Source organism: Taudactylus pleione, unplaced genomic scaffold (assembly GCF_031769625.1).
Source record: "Taudactylus pleione unplaced genomic scaffold, aTauple2 ptg000133l, whole genome shotgun sequence".
Taxonomy (NCBI): domain Eukaryota; kingdom Metazoa; phylum Chordata; class Amphibia; order Anura; family Myobatrachidae; genus Taudactylus; species Taudactylus pleione.
In genome coordinates, this window is record NW_028284535.1 from 3,228,420 (window position 1) to 3,248,968 (window position 20,549).

A 20,549-nucleotide genomic window follows, 5' to 3' on the forward strand; every position below is an offset into this window, starting at 1 on the left:
GGGTCTGTTGTCACTGTGTTGACCGTTTGTATAACACGGCCACGTCCGGTGGCTGCAGAGGGCATTCTACTGATTGTAATAGCCCAACACTGGTCAACGCCATCGCTGGGCACATATAAAGATCAGGGTGGTTTGTGCTGGAAAGAAGCTTTGAGCAATAAAGCAGGAATATAGGTGCATTTGCCGCTCATGGATACCCATCTTACACCTCATGCAGCATTTAAATGAAGGCCATGTAAGAAATATACATATGCAGACAAGCACACAAAAAAGATAAACATTCAATCTTCAAGGCAGCTGATACAGGTTAAATGACAACAGGTATTACATTACATTAGACTTGCTCTACTCCTAATGCAGACATTACAGAGGATATAGTGAACACGTAAATCCAGGATAATTCATCGTTACTACGTGGAGTTTGTAAAGGTGCCGCAAGTGTTACTTGTACAGTACATTACTTTTATAGTAAAGCGCCTTTGAATTACTAGTACTGTATGGGTTTAAACACTTTCAACAAGGAGTCTTGTGAAACAGAGAATGTTTCAAGAAAACCGCAACACAAATGCTCTTTTGTGATTAATTATGGATTTGCTATATGTAAAGGTGCAAAAGGCACCATCCAATTGGAGGAGTCGGACAGGATGGAGGCGGTCCTTGTGAGTTATGGATTAAGCCAGAGGTTCCCAAACTCACTCCACAAGGCGCCCCAACAGCTCAGGTTTTAGGGATATCCATGGTTGAGCACTGAAGGTTAAATCAAATTGACTGAGGTTCTAATTAAGGCCCTGATTCAGAGCCGGACGCTCTGACCAGAGCGCTCGCTCTGAATCAGGGCCCACCTCCATAATTATGGAGGGTCCTCCTGGACGCTCGTGTAGCTGTGGGTCACCACCCACAGCCTATACGAGCGTGCAGGTTGATGGTCGCGATGGTTTTGACCATCGCGACCATCGCCACTGCGAGCCGGAGCCTGCGGTTGAGTTTCTAAACTGCAAGGCCCGGAGTGATTTTGGCTCTATCAGAGCCAAAATCACTCCCACTGACATCACTAGTGATGTCAGTGGGCCGGCTTCTGACGGTAGGCGTTCCCTTGGGAACGCCCCCGTCTGGGAGGCACGCCCCCGGCACGCCCACCAAAGGGGGCGTGCTGTCAATCAACATCGACAGCACGCCCCCTTTGATCAGACACAACGAGCGAAGGAAAGTCCTTCGCTCAGCACGTCTCGCGCATGCGCACGACGGAGCTCCCTCCGTCGTGCGCATGCGCAGTGCACACCATCGACCCACTTGCGAGCGGACAGCCGCTCGCGAGTGGGTCTGAATCAGGCCCTAAGTCACTTGTGGTCAAGCATGGTTATCCTTAAAACCTGGATGGTTAGCATTGGATTAAGCACAAGTAGACCTAGACAAGACTTTGTTATGCAGGACAATGTTATTCAACCGAGAGGACCTCATACCAGGGTGCCTCTCCTGTTAAGGCTTTTTCAAAACTATTATCTATTCCGATATTTTTATATTGAATGTTATTTACATCTTCCAGGTGAATTTCTAAGTGTACCTTAACCAAGATCCTAAACCCCTTCTTACACACAACAAAGGCTGTTCTGAAGTCTCTTCATTCATCAATAATTTAAGTCGTGATGAGGAGAGTAAACAGGAAAAATCTGTTTAAATGAACAAAGGTGTTCGCCCTAAATTTGGAATAAGTAAAAAATTGGAATATTTGCATAGAAGAAACTGTAAAAAAGTCGCTGTACGCAGATTACAATACAGAATAGTTTTACGGAGAGGTTAGAAAGTCTGACGTGGACAAGACCTAGAAATGCTTCAGACAGACAAAAAAAAAACCAAACATTGTATTTCTACCATTTATAACGACCCCTATTGTCTGGATTTGAAATAAAACCTGTAACCAGAAGGGGACAAGACTTTTTTTTTTGTTTAAAAACAGTTTCTTTCACCCGTTTGCCCAGGTAATGGGTCACATAGTATGGCTGATACTGTATGCTGAAAATCTGGCCCTCCAGACAGGTGGGTGAAAAGTTTAAAGGCTATTTATAAAAAAATGTAATCTGTTCTATGACTGTATGACGCTGTTCCCAAATACAGGTCCATTTAACTACCTCTGGGGTATATTATGCTTTTAAAGAGATTTTTTAAAATAGAATAGATGTACAAGCTGTGTGTGCATCCCTTCTTCACAATCCCAAAAAAGGAATGACCTCATTTACTACTTATTTTTGTAAATAGCTGTCACATCCACTTCGCTCCGTGTCCTCATTTCAGCCCCAATTCCCATACAGTATTTCATGCGCTGTAGATAGAACCGCTGCTATAGAGCACAGCCATTATTCAGCTGCCTGTTACTAGCGTGTTACATTGGGAATGGGGATGTGTGCCGGATTGTAGCAGGGGCTGCGGAACACACTGCACCTGCTATCACTACGGCACAAGCCAATTCTCTGCTGGTGCTGGGGCGCAGTGCTGCTATGGGAGCTGGAAATACACAGCAACTGGCAGTGAGAGATTCAGCTTCACACATAATAGCTACAGGGCCACATGCCTCCAACACAGCTAAAACATGCAACCCAAACTAGAAGTTCTGTAATACATTGGCACAGTGCAGCTATGCATCATTGTATGCCATGGGCATTGAATGAAGTGTAGTTTGGAAACACCTGTATGTTTATTAATGCAATATGCAAATGCACCAAAGTTTGTAAACGTGCAACCTTCTAAATTCAGGTCACTGACGCCTTATTTATATACCCAACGAAGCTGGGGGCAGGACTGGATGAATATCTGCCTCTGTACAGTCAAGTGCCCAGTTTTTTGCCCAGTACTTTGTGAGGAGCTAGCTACACTGATTCACCAGATTTGTACTCAACGCAGACTACTGTAGGTTATTTACCAGCTGTTCATATGTTAGAAAGGGTTGGGTATGAAATCCCACCTGTCGGAAAAGGCCGCTGGTCAGAACACCGACAGTGGCATCCTGACACCCATAGAGAATCGCGGTAAGTATTTATCTAACCCCTACCTTAACCTACCCCCCTAGTGCCTAAACCTAAACCTCCCCCTCCCCGCACCCTAATCCTAACATTACCTCCCCAGTGCTAACCCTCCCCCTAATGCCTAACCCTAACCTCCCCTAACAACCCGATACTTACTTTCGGGATACTGGTGCCGAGATTCCGATCTGTGTCGGGATTTCGGCATCGGTCTTCTGACCGCCGGCATCCCGCATGCTGGGATGCCGACTACAGCCCGTTAGAGCGGTCCCCTGTTAACTAATCTACACTGTATATTGGCATTTGGAGCCGGCTTATGCCGTTGGTATATTGAACATACTTCTAACTCAGTTTCCTACATCATACAATCATACACAAGGCTAAGATCTCAGGAGGCTATTCGAACCAGTGGGATGCACAGCAGTGTTCCACGTACAGGTGCTGTGAATCTCTAAGGACAGAAGGCATTATCAGAGTGTGGGTGGGGATTAAGATAAGAAAACCTTTCGGGGGACACACAGCCAGGAAGTAGGTGACAGCCCTATGTTGCTATTTAATGCTTAAGGGAAGAAAGCCCAATCCGAAATTGACAGGTGCCCAAACAGTGTATACAGCATGGAGGTGACAGGTAACAACGGCCATACTACCTGTGCTAGGCCAATAGAACAAGGCGGCTCAGCCACAGGCAATTGTTTAAGTTGGTGCCAATAGCTTTGGAGGAGCAGCTATTCATCAGCTAAACTTTTGCTACAACACCAACAACAGGGTAATAGAGCGATGCATAGATCCTGTTGTGTGTCCATTTCAATGGAGAGGTCAAATGAATCCCAGTTGGACTTACCTTAGAACTTCCATAAATATTATTGTGCACAGTACCTAGAGCATGTAACAGAACAACGAAAGACTGTCAATGGCCCATTGGCTCAGCAGAAAGCTTAGAGCTATGGTGTGAACTCTGCTCAAGAGAATAGGTCACCATCGATGGTTCATACACATCGCTACTCACCCTTTTGTCATGTATAGTTCTGTTTATAGGAGGAAAACACAGGGCACTCCTTTAATGAGCAGACTACCTTAGTCTTCTGTCCAGCAGCCCGATAGCTTGAAAACCCAAGATGTAGTGCCCCAGGGCGTGAGTGAAAGTTACTATGGGCTATAGCCTTCACACTGGGAAGGAGCAATTCTTCTACTTTCACCTGAAAGGCTAAGAGGCTTTATTTATGTCACTTCATTCATGTTCTTTTCCCCACAGAACATTAGTGGGGTGTAGTGGTCCTTATTGGGCCCATGCCCCATCAATCTAGGGGAAGTGGGATAGTCCTAAGACTCAGATCTTCACTGTGACCTTCAAGGTTCTCTCTTCTGGAGGAATGGTCAGAAGATATTGTACCCTGTGGGAATCTGATGAATCCCAGACCAAAAAGGGACTTAGCCTAGCCTTGCAGTGTAGGGGGGGCACTCAAAGCCCTTGCCCCCGGAGGGAGAGAGGTTTTGGGTGAAAGCAGGGACAGGGACAAAATGGTCCTAAAGACCACCCCACCATGGAGCACATTGTTGTGTACTTGGACAATTCAAAAGCATTGGTCTTGTATACACAAGTGTTCAGGGTGAGCGGTGGGCGGTCTATGGTTCTAAGAAGCCACATTCATGGCCCAGCCGACTCTGCCCAAATGTAGAGATGTGTGCTTATACTCTGTTGCTTCAGTTCGCCAAACAGCCATCTCTGACCGCCAGGTCATGGGCGACTCGGCCGCGCCAAGCGTCTTTTTCACTCAAAGTGTGAGTCTTATCCACACAAGTAAAACTGGAAGCAACAAAACTACTTGGCTAGATTACACTGATCAATCTGATGTGCGACATTTGTACATCTGTACGCGAATGAGTCTGACTCTGTATACAAAGCGCTACCGCAGCTCATTTGCTCACCAAGTTCCCTTGAGCTTCATCTGTGACTTTGTATGTGTTTATAACCAATCCTGTGCAGCGTCTGTAGTACACTGTAAGTGGTGTTTTGCTGTGTTTGCGATACGAATAAGACGCAACAATTTAAAAAACATACAATTTTAAAAACTCTCGGAGCAGCTCAGTCGCACCGGGCGTCTCGTGCTGTATGGCATATTAAGGCTAGGTGTTTGAGGACACATCTGTACTATGGTCCACCCGTACAAGCCGCACAGGCTTCATTACACCCAATACATGGCAGCATGGTTCCTGTTAAGCAATGAGATGTAGTCAGCTTCCAGACAGTTAGGATGCCGACAGATTGCAGCGGTATTAGGGTTAGGGGGAGGGTTAGGGTAAGGCTGTGGGAGGGGAGGGTTAGGCTGCGTGGTGGGAGTGCTAGGGTTAGGCTGCGGGGAATCGGATCAAACACAGACAGTGGCAGCCCGGCGGGTCGAAATCCCGACAACTAAAAGGTAAGTACCCTACACTTTCCCTCTGCCCCCCCTAACCCTCCCTTAGTGGTGCCTAACCCTAACCTCCCCCCGTTAGTGCCTAAACCTAACCCCCCCACCCCACACCCTAAATCTAACCCTCCCAGGGGGTGGGGGGGGGGGGGGGGGGAGAGGGATGCTTGGGGCCTAACCCTTATCCCCCCCTTTCTCTACCCTAACCTCCCAGGGGGGTACCTAACCCCAAGTCCCCCTGAGGGTCCCTAACGCTTAACCCACGGCTACACGCTAAGACACCCGGCTTACCTTCGTTCGGTATGCCGGGTGTCGGGATTTAGTAGTGGAGCTAATGATAGGCGTCGGGATTTCGACACCTATCTTTAGTCCCATGTCGGGATGTGGGTGTCGGGTTTTCAGTGGGCGGAACAGCGCCCGCCGGTATCCTGACCACATCCCGGCTGCAGGATGTGAGTGCTAGGGTTAGGCGGTGGGACGGGAGTGCTGTGGTAAATGTTATAATACAGAAATCCGTCAGCATTCTGACCATCGGCATCCCGTACCCATCCCGGTGTTATAACACTAGGAAGCAGCAAGATAGTGCTTGAAATGAATTTACTTAACAGAATGAAACCACAATCTTGAACTGGGTGTAATTTGTTGTATAGAACATTGACTTGACAATTATAGGAGGACCTTTGCAAAATCTGGTGATCAGGTAACTTTAGGAAACAAAATTTTACACCAATTCATTAATTTTCAACTTTTTAAGCTACAATATTAAGGGTGTTACGGTCTGTGATAGGTTCCAAGATAACAGACTCACCACAACATGGCTGGTTTTGCCTTAGAACTGGTTCCGTAATCTCAGAACCCATTGCATAACCCCCTCCTAAGAATTATAACTAAGTTGGAATCTTTCATTTCTTTCATAACTAGCCTCTAAAGGTTACAAAAGTCTAATGGAGGCTTTCACTGAAAGCATTGACCTACACCAGGCAAATGACTACAATGCCAGGACCTACATATAGACTGCACAAGAGGAGACTGCTGGCTAGCACTCTGCCCTCAGTGAAATCACCAGCTCTTCATTTAATTATACAACTGTAGAAAAAATAAAATAGAAGTTAGACGTACGGAGGAAAGGGTCGCCCTCTGTCCCACCTGCACTGCGGCACCTCCAGGGGACTACTCCCGGCTCTCAGCATGATGTCTGAATGGTTGGAAGAGGAGGAGCTGGAGGACTTGGCTGCCGGCTGAAGCAAATGGTCTTCTGCAGCCACCTGGGTCCGGTCCCAAACTACAGTTTGTGGGGATGAGGTATGAGTCTTCTTCCTGGCATGGTGGGGAAGAGCAGGTGAATAAATGTTTAATGACTGAATTGATTTGGAAACACTCAGTGCAGGCCTGTTACCCATGGAAGGTGAAACAAAACTTCTTTAAGCAACACAAAGTAGTAACATCTACCAGAGCGCCGCTAGTCTCCCCCACTTAGATGGAACACCCCAAACAAAAGAGATTGCTCATATAATGTACTAGCTGTTGCCTGTGGCTTCGCCTATGATGAAATAGCTTCTGGCAAACAAAATTTTTTATTAGGGATGTCCTAGTTGTATTGCTTTGCATAGGGGCTCTGTGGCTGGAGTGGCCCACGTGACCAGCAGCGCCTTCACCCACCACTCACACCAATGTCACTGTGTGCCCTGTGCACTGACTGCTATGTAACCTCTCCTATTCACCCACCACTCACACCAATGTCACTGTGTGCCCTGTGCACTGACTGCTATGTAGCCTCTCCTATTCACCCACCACTACACCAATGTCACTGTGTACCCTGTGCACAGACTGCTATGTAGCCTATCCTATTCACCCACCACTCTCACCAATGTCCCTGTGTGCCCTGTGCACAGACTGCTATGTAGCCTATCCTATTCACCCACCACTCTCACCAATGTCCCTGTGTGCCCTGTGCACAGACTGCTATGTAGCCTATCCTATTCACCCACCACTCTCACCAATGTCCCTGTGTGCCCTGTGCACAGAGTGCTATGTAGCCTATCCTATTCTGTCACTGTGTGCCCTGTGTACAGACTGCTATGTAGCCTATCCTATCCCTGTGTGCCCTGTGCACAGACTGCTATGTAGCCTATCCTATTCTGTCACTGTGTGCCCTGTGTACAGACTGCTATGTAGCCTCTCCTATTCAAGTGAGCGAGGGAACAAAGCACCTCTCCCCCCACCCCTTACCGGCGCATGGTGCCACACCTATCTCTTGCATTGATGATGTTTATAAATGTTATTTTTGTTATTGCTCAGCTTGAACTTGACGGATTGAGATAAAACAAAGTGCAGGTTATTTCTAGGAGTTTCCACTATAAAATTATGCAGCTTTCATGAAAATCGGTTGAGTAGTTTTCGCGCCAACTTGGATTGGAACAAACAGACACAACATTCTTATTATATTAGGATAAATTACGTATCTGTCAGGTTACCCCAAATTTAGAATAAGATACCCCACTTTAGACCCCAACCCACAGTTTATACACCTATGAAATAAAAGACCAGAAGAGCAGGCCCTGGAAATAAGTCAATAGGAGTGAGAAGGAAGCTATTTCTTACACTTCATTTTATTTCTGTCTGTAAGGAAAATAGAAGTTTTTACAGTCAGTAATTTCCGGGATATGTTGCCTGGGAGAATAATAGAACATTGTACAATACTTATGAGAATCACAAATATTAGCCTGTATGTAAGGGAATAGCTGGGTACACTAGCACAGTGGGGGAAGAGGGAGAAGTAATAATCTATAGCCCACACAGGTACTGCATGTACAGAAGCACCTATGCCCAAACAAAACAACACAGGCCTGCTTTAATTGGCTCACACCTAGAAAGGAACAATTTCTGTACATTTAAAGCTCTTACAGACCTACTTATATTTTTGGTTGCATCTTGGCCACATGTAGCCTTCTGTGACGGGGAGAAGGGGGCTTAGGCATTTATCAGTACTTTCTACAGTAACTTAACTAGTTTACAGTTTAATGAGGATCCTTTATGAGATGCTATAGTGCAAACCCATAGTGCAGCGCTCATCTGAGACAGCACCCACCTGCTTCTATGCAAAAGCACCTGGTAGAGTGTATGGTTCTGCTAGTGAAGAGAGTTATGCGAGGGTGCAAGGTACATCAGGTACTGTATACGGATGTTGTAGAGGGCTTTATTTATATGGCTTCCCACCGATCAGTCTTCAGGACCTCTAGAGATTTTTAGGTGGTTTGCATTTTGCATTTGATAAATGTAATACTAGGCTCACTTTGCCCGATGTAATAAACCTGTTACACACAAAACTGATGCACTTAATAGAAAACAATACTGCTGTCTCCTCACGGTCATCCATTATTTAATGGGAACCTTTGTAGACTTTGGAGAGTCTCCATATCTTCAATAATTGCCTAATGGAAACAATACACTAGGATTAGACCATATTTAACGCGTTTTCTTCTCTCCTCTCTGGGAAATACAGGTAACCTCAGGGGAAGGGAGGGGAGGTCATTATGGTTGGATTATGGGCGTGATTTTCGGCATCATGCACAGGGGATGGGGTTATGATAATGCCATTTGCTGAGAAACGCGTCAGCCACGCTCAGTCCCTTCTGACTATAACTAGAGCTGGACTGAAGTCTAACTATGGGGAACACTGCTCTTTTTGCTTAAGTAATTCAAAAAGAATCCTTGAAGACGCAGGTTCTACCAGATCACTCACGCAGTCCAATTATATGAATTATATTTAAATAAATTTTAAATTTTTGGAAAATAAATCACGGCTCTATGAATAGTTCAAAAATCCATCTAGTACAACATTGTATATAAACTAAATGTTGTCAAGTAGACAATTTTGCATAAACAGGTTACGCGTTTCGTGGGTTTGCTGCTCCCTTCCTCAGACACGGATATGTAGATATTTGTTAGTTGGTTAGAGAATGAGTTCCGATGTCTGTGTTAGCTCTATTATGTCACGGCACAATCAGTATCACTAGATGCATGTACTTGCTGGAGAGTCTTATCTCTAGGAGGCACCAGACTTACCAAAATGTTCACTGTATCTCCAGATAGGATATATGAGAAGGGCTTGTCATGTTTCCACAAATAACAGAGCCAACACTTACCAGACTGCATGGCTCTGTGGACCGAAGGTCATCAGGTCTACACCATCACAGTTTGAACTTCCAAAGGCACTAGGAGAGTCTTCAGTAATAACCGAGAAGTCGCTGCTCAGACTGGTGGCACTGCCACGGTCTCTAGGTCCTGGTAAAGGGAACAAAGAACAACACCTTAAGACAGAGGTTCCCATTACAGTGCAGGTTTTAAGGATATCCATGCTTGAGTCCAGATGGTTAAATCAAATTGACTGAGGTACTAATTAAGTCACCTGTTCTCAAGCATGGATATCCTGAAAACATGGGACTGTAATGGTGAGGTTTGGGAACCTTTGCCTTAGGAGATGATTAAAACATATTGTATATTCCCTAAACAATTGGAAGTCGAACATTTTCTGAACAGTATTTCCAATAGATACGACGTTCTTGTGAGAACGAAAGCCACATAAAAGAAAGTAGCAACGTCCAGTTAGAAAATACATGAAATAAAATTAAATCAAATGCAACTTATTTTCCATGAGAAGACACAAGACATGCTAAGACTTTATTCTTAGAAAGCTATGTTTAGCTAGTCTCTATGTAATAAAGAAACAAAACATTCACAATACTGATAATATACAAAGAACACAAAGGAATGAAAGAATTTCAGCATAAGACGAACCAACCTACCTAATGTATGTAATTTATTTAATTTGAGCATTATCAAGAGGTCTCGGCAAGTAAGCACAAATTGCTGCTATATTTGCATAACTAAACAGGTCAGCATTAGCGAATGTACACAAGTATAGCATTTATTTACTCACAAGAGAGTGAGAGCAAGACAGGTCTATTTAATGTGTTACTGTATAGCAGCAAATCGTCTGCTGAACCGGATTCATAGCCAGACTAGTCATAGTTAATGCAGAGGAGCCTTCATTAACAACTGATCTCCTCCAACCAAGACGTTTACGGATCTGTCCCTACACATCTTTGCTGCCGTTGCGCCAAAAAGCCCCTCTAGGTGCACCAAGGGCCTGATTCAGACCCGCTCGCAAGCGCTGAGCACTCGCAAGCGGGTCGATGGTGCCCTAGTGCGCATGCGCGAGACCCGGGGAGCAACGGGGAAGCCGTCGCTCCAGGTCTCGCACCAAAGGGGGCGTGCTGTCGATGTTGATTGACAGCACGCCCCCTTTGGTGGGCGTGCCGGGGGCATGGCTGCCAGACGGAGGTGTTCCCATGGGAACGCCTACCGTCTGGGTCCGGCCCCACTGACATCACTAGTGATGTCAGTGGGAGTGATTTTGGCTCTGACAGAGCCAAAAATCACTCCAGGGCTTGCGGTCACCGAGACCCTACCGCAGGGTCTCGTCGCAAGCCCAATGGTCGCGATGGTCTTGACCATCATCATGGACGCTCGCATAAGCTGTGGGTGGTAACCCACAGCTTATGCGAGCGTCCAAGAGGCCGCTCCAAGTTTAGGTAGGAGGGCCCTGATTCAGAGCGAGCACTCTGGTCAGAGCGTCCGGCTCTGAATCAGGCCCCAAGTCCCGTGAGACTCTGCTAGCGCCGGGCGTCTTTTTTTTTTGCCGTAAATACATCTAAGTAGCAATGTGATGTGACTAGGCGCACCAGCAGACTGTACGGATTTATTTGATTTATATATCTGTGCGTGACTGAGCCTCTAAATCTGTATATGAAGCGCTACAATGTAGCGGCCGCAGCTTTTTTCATTCCAAGTTCCGTTGTGCTTCATATACAGACTCAGACGCACACAGATATACAAGTGTCACATTAATCACAGTCTACTGGTGCGACCTAGTCGCATCACATTGCAGAGTTGCCTGGACCTCACTCACTCGTGGATCACCCATCTTCTTGATTTAAGAATATTGCAGATATCCAAGTTTTCTATCACTGTCACATGTGGATGAATGACATTTTCCTACATGGTATTACCACTCACTATGGGCTGACTATCCCTGCATCCCTGAACTGCTCCTTCGAAGATCTTCTAGGAGCGTATTTAGGGCCTGATTCAGAGGCGCTCGCTCTGAATCAGGGCGGACGCTTTTTTTTTTACCCGGGCTCCTGGCCGCTCGATAAGCTGTGGGTGACCACCCACAGCTTTTGCGAGCGGCCAGGTGATGGTCGCGATTATCGCGACCATTGGGCTTGCGACGAGACCCTTGTGGTAGGGTCTCGTCTTCCGCAAGCCCCAGTGAGTTTCCTGCTCAAATAGAGCCGGAAGCTCACTACTGACATCACGAATGATGTTAGTAGGGCCGTCCACAAACGGCAGGCGTTCCTTCAGGAACGCCTCCGTTTGACCAGCCACCCCTCCTCCCCGCCTACAAAACGGGGCGAGCTGTCGATCAACATCGACAGCCGCCCCGTTTGTAGCAAGCCCCGGAGCGAGTGAATTTCTCACTCGCTCCGAGGCTCGCGTGCGCAGTGCCCCACCATCGACCCGCTTGCGAGCGGGACTGAATGAGGCCCTTAGCTTCAAGCAAACAATTTACATTTAACTGTTATTCGAAGCATCTTTGGGAGCTTGTTTTACTAGATCAGACTGTAGCTAGGATTTAATAACTTGTTTCTCAATGTAGTATCGTTTTGAGTGAATATATATTTTCTCCTAGGAGCAGGCTAGGATTGTGCCCAAGATTATGGAGCATAATGGTTACTGCTTTTACGTGATCTATTCGATCTGCAGATCTATGGTTGTATAGTTATATTTTTAAATACATTTATCCACTAGGTTTAATAGTTGCATTGCACTTATTTATATTCTCACTTTTTTATTTATCAGTTGACAAGCGTTGTCATATTTAGAGGCCTTTGTAGTAAAAATCGTGGCACCATGGAAATTAATCTGCATCGCGACAGATATTTTTATTTGGCGTGAAAATATCCTCACTATGGCCCGTATTCAAATAGAAGCGAAAAGCCGAGATCAGCAAAAAAGTATCGCCGATTGCGACTTTTCGCCTGTCGGAAAACTATCGCCGTATTCAATTCCATCCGCTTTTCACGTACGCGGAAACGCAATGCAATGTAATAGGCGAAAGAGATTATGCTCTAAATAGGTGGAGAAAAGAGGTGCAAAATTTTTGTTTGGGGGTGCAAAGGTGGGAAAGCACTCAGAACCCTTGGGACAGACTCTCAATGGACAACTGCATAAAAAACTTAAAAAAAACCCTTAACACCCCAAAAAAGTACTTTGAATTTGGTGGCGAAAAAGTGCAAAGTGGGGGACAAGTTAGCAAACTAGCGAAATAAGGTTCTGGGGGTGCACTAAGAAGGGGCCAAGTGTTTTGGGGATTGCAGGTGCATTATTTGGGGGTGCATTTTCACGTTATTTAAAAGTTCACTTCAGAGACAGTAAAAGATGCTTGCACCCATATTCATGTTCCATAAATTTGCCAGGACTACTTATTTTCACCTACAAAAAACACTGCTTTATGCCATTCTTCACCACTTGTGCAAATACACTAATTAGTGGAAATTGTGCAAACTTAAGTACCCCAAACAGTTGTATTAGGGCTAATCGGGCACTACCACATTGATCCCCAATGTATCTGTAGCTTACTAGGGGGTTCAGGCTGATTTCCCCGATTCAGGACACCAGTTTGCGCGCGTTTTGACTTTGTGTGTCTCCATTTTCAAGACTTTTGGAATTGAATACGGCGAATAGCGGGGGCGCGCACGATAAGTTTCCACGGCTAAAATACGCGTGTAGGCAAAAACTCCGGCAGGTGAAACTATCGCGGGTGCGAACTAACTGAATACCGCCCTATGTACTAAACTTAACCCACGGGGACAGCGGTAGCGATAACCGATGTCCCTGCGAGTTACTTTCCCAGCATATTGGAGGAGTCTTTCCCAATTTGTAAAAGACTCCTCTGGGGGAAACTGACACTGCGCAGGACGGAGGCTGAGGGAGAGTGATCGGAAGATCCTTCACCTGCCAACAAACCTCCATAGGCTGAAAGCCGTGTACACCATATGAAGATAGTTTAAACTAGTGGGGGGCCAAGCTTTTTGAAGTATGGTACATAGGGGTCAGACTGCAGTCTTCACTGATAATGGGGATTGCGGTATGCAGCGCTAATGCGCCTTTTAAGGGAGATTTCTGTGAAATCTCCTGCGTTAGGCTATTAATTATGCAGAAATTACTGTTTCCACAGCAATCTATTAAAAAATAAATAAATTGATAAATAGGCCCCTTAGTCTTTTTTCTTATTATTATTATTAATATTATTTTTGAGTGTGGGTTGGCTCAGCAGCTCCCCTATGTAGAGCCAATAGTGTCAGTGATCCATATTGGAATATAGTTTTATTGGTCACTCAAGTACCATTTAGGGAGATTTTGTTTATTGATTTTTTTTTTTTTTATTTCCATCATATAGGATAATGCAGTAGAGGCCAACCTGTACATTTAGGCTATGGTTATACATGTCATTTCTCACTATTTATTCCTCGCTCATATATCATATTCAAACCCATACAATAGAGAACAATGTGACAAGGATCCTTGATAATGTGTTTCATATTTAATTCAAACTTCACTTGCAAGGAACTGCAATTGACTGCAGGGCTACAGGAATGGAAAGACAGCATCTGCATGGAGAACGACCTAGCACAGTGTTGGCTAACCTTAACACTCCAGCTGTTGTGGAACTATATATCCCAGCATGCCCTGCCACAGTTTTAGCATGCCCTAATAGCAAAACTGTAGCAGTGCATGCTGGGTTATGTAGTTCCGTAACAGCTGGAGTGTCAAGGTTAGCAAACACTGACCTAGCAGGACATGTACACCCTGCCCGACGGCCTAGGTGCTGCCTGCTCACATTACAGCAGGGGTTCTTTATAGATGTGGTAAGGCTAGAATTGACTCTCAGCTGCCCCTCACTCAAAGTCTACTGCTGCAAGTAGAGAGTCTCCCAGTTGAGCATTGGGAAAGTCTTGTGATCCGGTGACTACCCAATGCCCGTTTCTGGAGACTGTTATTGCTTTCTGAAAATAGGGGAATACAGCACGGATCCTGCTGCCTTGTTTGGTATTTATATAGAAATATCTCAACACAGTCAATGTAAAAATGTTCGGCTTGGAAGATCGTTCTATATATTCTAAACCAAATAAAAAAAAAACAATCAAACTCATGGCACCTACTTAGTGCACAGAAATCATCCAATGATAAGCTCGGGTCTCGCGGCTGTGAAGTTTTCCGCCTGCAGGACAGAAAAAGCCATTACTTCTTGTATCCAAGGGCACATCAGCGTCAGAAGTAGGTAGCATTACAGGAGCGTTCGCTGTTAGATCACACTTTAGAGCAGGGTTTCTCCAAACTCGGTCCTCAGGGCACCCAATCAGACCAGGTTTTAAGGATATGCATGTTAGAGCACAGATGGTTAAATCAAATTGACAGGTATTAATTGAGTCACCAGTGCCTAAGAATGGAAATCCTTAAAACCTGGACTGTTAGGGTGTCTTGAGGACAGACAGAGAGATTTATCACACATTACTACACTACACTACACTACACTATACTATACTATACTATACTATAAGGTGGAGATGTACTAAGCTTGGAGAGAAAGTTGAGGGAGATAAAGTACCAACCAATCAGCTCCTAACTCATGTTACAGGCTGTGCTAGATAAATGACAGTTAGAAGTTGATTGGTTGGTATTTTATCTCTCTCCAAGCTTTGATAACTCCCCCTCGGAGTTTGGGAACCCTGCCATAGAAGATTGTAGCTCCAAACACAACATTTCTAACACAAACTGTAATAGTGAGCTTCAGTAGCTCCCGGCTGCCTATGGAATAATACTGCTTAGTATGGTTGCTCGGGTAACACCGCTGTGCAGACATTGGAGTGTCTTACCCAGCTTGTTTCATTTCAAAGTATTCTGTGTTACCTGCTCAGCAGCTGTCCGCTCTATGCTAGATTCATGCCTTTACAGATACTTGTACTGCCTACTTTAAAAAAAGGGAATTCTAGAGGAAATACATAGGGTACATATACAGCCATGGCAACAAGATTGGGTTTTCACAAAGTTTGCAGCTTCAGTGTTTTTAGACCTTTTTGTCAGATGTTACTATGGTATACTGAAGCAACATTACAAGCATTTCATAATGGAAGCAGTCAGGAAGCCGACAGACATAATCCCAACCGCCTAACGACAGGCGTCGAAATTCCGACGCCTGTCATTAGACCTGCGCCGGGAGCTCGACCTCCGGCTTACCACGGGGGGAGTTTAGGGTTCGGCACCCCCGGGGGGACTTAGGTTCAGGCTGCGGGGAAGGGGGGGTTAGGTTTAGGGACTTAGGGGGGGATTAGGGTTAGGCACCCCTAAGGGAGGGTTAGGGGGTAGAATAGAGTTAGTGAATACTTACCTTTTGACGATCGGGATTTTCACCCCTGCCGGGCTGCCGTTGTCGGGATTTGAACCATGCGGTCGGCGGTAAATCATACCGATTCCTTCCATAAGTGTCAGAGGCTTTTATTGACAATTACATTTATGCAAAGAGTCAATATTTGCAGTGTTGACCCTTCTTTTTCAAGACCTCTGCAATTCGCCCTGGCATGCTGTCACTCAGCTTCTGGACCATATACTGACTGATGGCCGCCCATTCTTGCCTAATCAATGCTTGGCGTTTGCCAGAATGCCAACAGTAAAGCAACCTGAGACCATTCATGTGTGGGGTTGCACAGAAGCAGAAAACTTTGTGAAAACCAATACTTGTGTCATTCTCAAAACTTTTGGCCTCGGCTGTACATCTGTCACCTATATTACGGAAACTTCCATTACACTGAAATGTAAAAACGCTTTTCTTGCCTTTAGTTTTCCTTTAACAGTGACATTTCCCTTTCTAAAACCTTCTCAGCCCATAAATCAGTCTTACAGTTTGCATGATCCTAAAAAGTTGAACCATCGCCAGCACCGTGCCAAGCACGTAGCCTACCAATTCACCATGGACCTGTGGCAACTCTGAGACACGGGTAAAGTAAACTAGTAAGGTAGCTCTAAAACTGGTTCAGCAAACAAAACGGGAGATCGGCCCATTTTAGGTTTTGTTCTCATATCTAATGGCCTAATGTGTGCTCTGCATGCGGTGCGGTTTTACTGCGCGGACTGCATAAAGCACATTGAGAACGGGCATCAGGATTTGTCATTAATATGCCAGCATGAAGTAACATGGCATGCCGGTACGTGACAGGGGGAGGCGCACAGACTCTATTTACAGTGCATTTTGTATGTAGTGAACATGTTCTCAGAAGGCAAATGGTATTACATATACACACACTTCAGTACAGGGTGTAATTTAGTCCTCAGTGTGAGCTCATGTACAGCTTTGAGACTATGAAAAGCAGAGAAAGGAAGCACAACCTGGAATAACTATTTTTAAAAAATGTGTCTAAAGTTCAGCAAAACCGGCAGCAGCCATAGATCCGTTACTTCCATTTGCAGATTGTCATTTGCAAAAACAGAGGCAAAAATTATCCCTGAAAAGTAGAAATTCTTAGACGGCTTGATCTGCTATATTAAGGCCGACGTGCCTCCCCTTTCCCCGTGCATCACACAAAAGCCCACATCTAGTTACGAACTGGGCCGCGTCTTCCAGTGCACCACGCGCTTCCATCCACACCTCCAAGTGAGGCAGGTCCCAGGCTGGGAGCCTCCGCAGCAGAGAATAGATTAAACAAACTGGGTCAGGACACTAGAGATTTGATGGCCTCCATCAATATCCCCAAGCTGGCTTCGCTAACGAGGTCAGGAGATTTTTCTATCGTGCGCTAGGTGTGCGCTTACCGTGCTTTCCTCCCCGACGCGGAGAACTCGTCCGAAGTGATGTGCTTCAAAAAATTGAAGCAGAAGAAAAATATCTGGAAGAAGGGAGGGGAAGGGGAGAGAAGAACACATACACCAACACGAGAAAGTTATTCACAGTAAAATACAGAGATAGTGATTATGTATTTAGGAGCTCATTCAGACCCGCTCGCTAGATGAGTTTGCTCGCTCAATGCGTATGCAAATTTGTGAAGGCAGGCGATCGCACGGCAAGGCATTAGCACACCCACTATGTCTTGGCGTGCGATCGCTTTGTGTATGCAGACGCCCACAAGACTGTCTTAAGATGCCCACTTGCGCACGTCATCTACAGGAAGTGTACGCAACCATCGATACATCGGGTACCGTTGGATGCAATCACAGCACTTGTGGCTGACTATACCCTACCGCATGCACTTCAGTGTAAAATCCAGCCAGGTGACGTGTACTATGACGCTGTCTCTAAATTATGCAAGCCTCTGAAACGGCGTTGAGACGCTCAGGCGCACCTGCGTTCGCACCTCCATTCCCTCGTTTGTAATGGCCAGCCCCCTGTCACCCCCCACAACCGGCTTCTCCGGTCACTCACTCTGCTGGGCTGTCTAAGCGCAGCGAACGAACGCTTCCCGATCTCTCGCACTGCGTCTGGCTATGAGTGAACGCATCCTAGCGAGCGGGTCTGAATCAGGTCCTTCGTACCATCTTTATATTAAAAGAGGGCAGGTACAGTTTTTCAATTTCTGCACAAATCATTAAAAAAAAAAAAAAAACAAAAAAAAACCTATAAAAATTGGAGGAGCGGCTTTTCTCCCCTCCACCACTTGTCTCATTTCATCGTACTACAAAACAGCCAACTATATTGTTACCGTGTCGTTGGCAGTGTAGCCCATAGCTCTGGGTGTCTATGATCATCCCCAACTGAAAGCTAACAGCTGTGCAAGGATCTTTTAGGAACGGAACACACAACACACCTGTGGGAAAATACAGTGGGGGAGATGTATCCAGTCATCTAAAGAAAGGGGAAGTGGAGAGGTTACCCACAGCAACCAATCAGCTTCTACCTATCATTTTATAGACAGCAACCAATCAGTTTCTACCTATCATTCTATAGACAGCAACCAATCAGTTTCTACCTACCATTTTATAGAATGTACTTGATAAGTGCTAGCTGGGTGCCGATTGGCTGCTACAGGCAACTTCTCCACTCTTTAAGAGAGTTGATACATCTCCCCCAGTGTATTTACATGAAATTACCGTGATCTCAGGCCAAACAGATAAAGGTAAAAGCAAGAAAGAAAAAACAAAACAAAAAAAAAAAAAACTGTTATTCTGCACCAGATACTGAATTAGTAAAATCATATAAAACACGACTTGAATAAATAAATGGCAATATAACAATCTATATTAATAGGATCTGAAACAAAACTACATTGAGTCGCTTAAGACGCAGCCGTTTCACTAAACCTCTGGATTTGCGCAATCTTGAGCTTTATGCGAGTGGCCTCCATAACACTGAAACATTGGATTTTTATTTAGAAATAAATTCACCCACTGTAACCCTTTAGCCACCTTTGATTGGTGCAACCGGAAAAGCGCAAGAACCCTATTCAGCCCGGAACGGATCAGTCTAATTTGGGGGGCTTCAACCTTACCCTTTGTATCTGCAGCCAGAGCTTACAGATCCCAGCTACAACCCATGCAACCTTTGGCCCTCCAGCTGCTGTGGAACTACAGATCCCAGGATACCCTGCCACAGTTTTACCATGCTGTTATATCAAAAAGGTGGCATTGCATGCTGGGATGTGTAGTTCCACAGCAGCTGGAGGGCCAAGGTTGAAGACCCCTGCTGTAGATTATTACCATCCGGAGAGCACAGACCATTTTGTTCCCTGCTGTCCATGAATAAAACTCAGAACAGAGGAATTAACTACATCTGAAAAGGGTCTTCTAATTTTGTTTTCTTTCAATTTTAAATAACTTTTATAACCCTTTCAGACATCTCGAGATTCCCGGGAATCTGGCCTGTCTCAGCCAAATTCCCGGGTAGCCGCATCTGTCTGAAAGGTACCTACCCGGGAACACGTCTGGCAGGCACGCCCCCGGCACGCTCACCAAAGGGGGCGTGCTGTCAGTCACCATCGACAGCACGCCCCCTTTGATGAGACACTCCGAGCGAAGGAAAGTCCTTCGCTCGTCGGGTCTCGTGCATGCGCACGTCGGAGATCCCTCCGTCGTGCGCATGCGCAGTGGGGAACATCGACCCACTTGCGAGCGGACCGCCGCTCGCGAGTGGGTCTGAATGACCCCCTAAATGTAGTACTCTGTCCTGTATAGCACTATTCGCATGCTGTATTTTGTGTAGAAAACAGAAAAGCCCGGTTACTTTGCACGTTAAAGGTTATCAGTTTGGTTAGGTGAAAGTCTAGAAATTGAAAGCTAAAAGGACTAATAAAATGTAAAATGCAAGTTTGCTCATATAAAAATAACATTCAAATATCTATCAGAGACAGTGGCGACTGTGTGGGGAGGTATTTTCCTAAGCACAGACTTCTTGACCAGTAACGCCATTCCAGTCAGCCTCTTTATGCCTGAAATTACTATTCGCAAATAAGAGTTTATGATCAACAGCATCGCAAGTGTGAACTATGGGCCTGATGCTGAGCGCTCGCAAGCGGATCGATGGTGCCCTAGTGCGCATGACGGAGGGAGCTCCGTCGTGCGCATGCGTGAGACCCGCATAGCGACGGCCAAGCCGTCGCTATGGGTCTCGCACCAAAGGGGGCGTGCTATCGATGGTGATTGACAGCACGCCCCCTTTGGTGGGCGTGCCGGGGGCGTTGCTGCCCAGACGGAGGCGTTCCCATGGGAACGCCTACCATCTGGGGCCGGCCCCACTGACATCACTAGTGATGTCAGTGGGAGTGCTTTTGGCTCTGATAGAGTCAAAAGCTCTCCTGGGCTTGCGGCAGCGAGACCCTACCGCAGGGTCTCGTCGCAAGCCTGATGGTCGCGATGGTCTTGACCATCACGACCATCTTTTTGGCCGCTCGCATAAGCTGCCAGACCAGGAGGTGGGAGGGCCCTGATTCAGAGCGAGCGCTCTTGTCAGAGCGTCCGGCTCTGAATCAGGCCCTATGTGTGGTGCTGTCAGCGTAGGGAAACTTTATATGAATAGATC

The 20,549-nt window shown here is 45.9% G+C and overlaps 1 protein-coding gene across 4 annotated transcripts in view; it reads right to left on the bottom strand.

Annotated features, from left to right (window-relative positions):
- MTMR14 (myotubularin related protein 14) overlaps positions 1-20,549 on the bottom strand; it is an 80,843-nt gene that overhangs the window by 20,166 nt on the left and 40,128 nt on the right. For 2 of the 4 annotated variants that reach the window (XM_088473277.1, XM_088473275.1), the window contains exons 14-17: positions 17,354-17,427; positions 14,710-14,768; positions 9,568-9,706; positions 6,569-6,739 (exon numbers count right to left, since the gene is read on the bottom strand). In XM_088473277.1, coding sequence (XP_088329403.1) covers positions 6,569-6,739; positions 9,568-9,706; positions 14,710-14,768; positions 17,354-17,427 — 443 coding nt within the window. Of the gene's footprint in view, positions 1-6,541; positions 6,740-9,567; positions 9,707-14,709; positions 14,769-17,353; positions 17,428-20,549 lie in introns of all 4 variants that reach the window. The other 2 variants (XM_088473276.1, XM_088473274.1) reach the window with 1 other exon arrangement.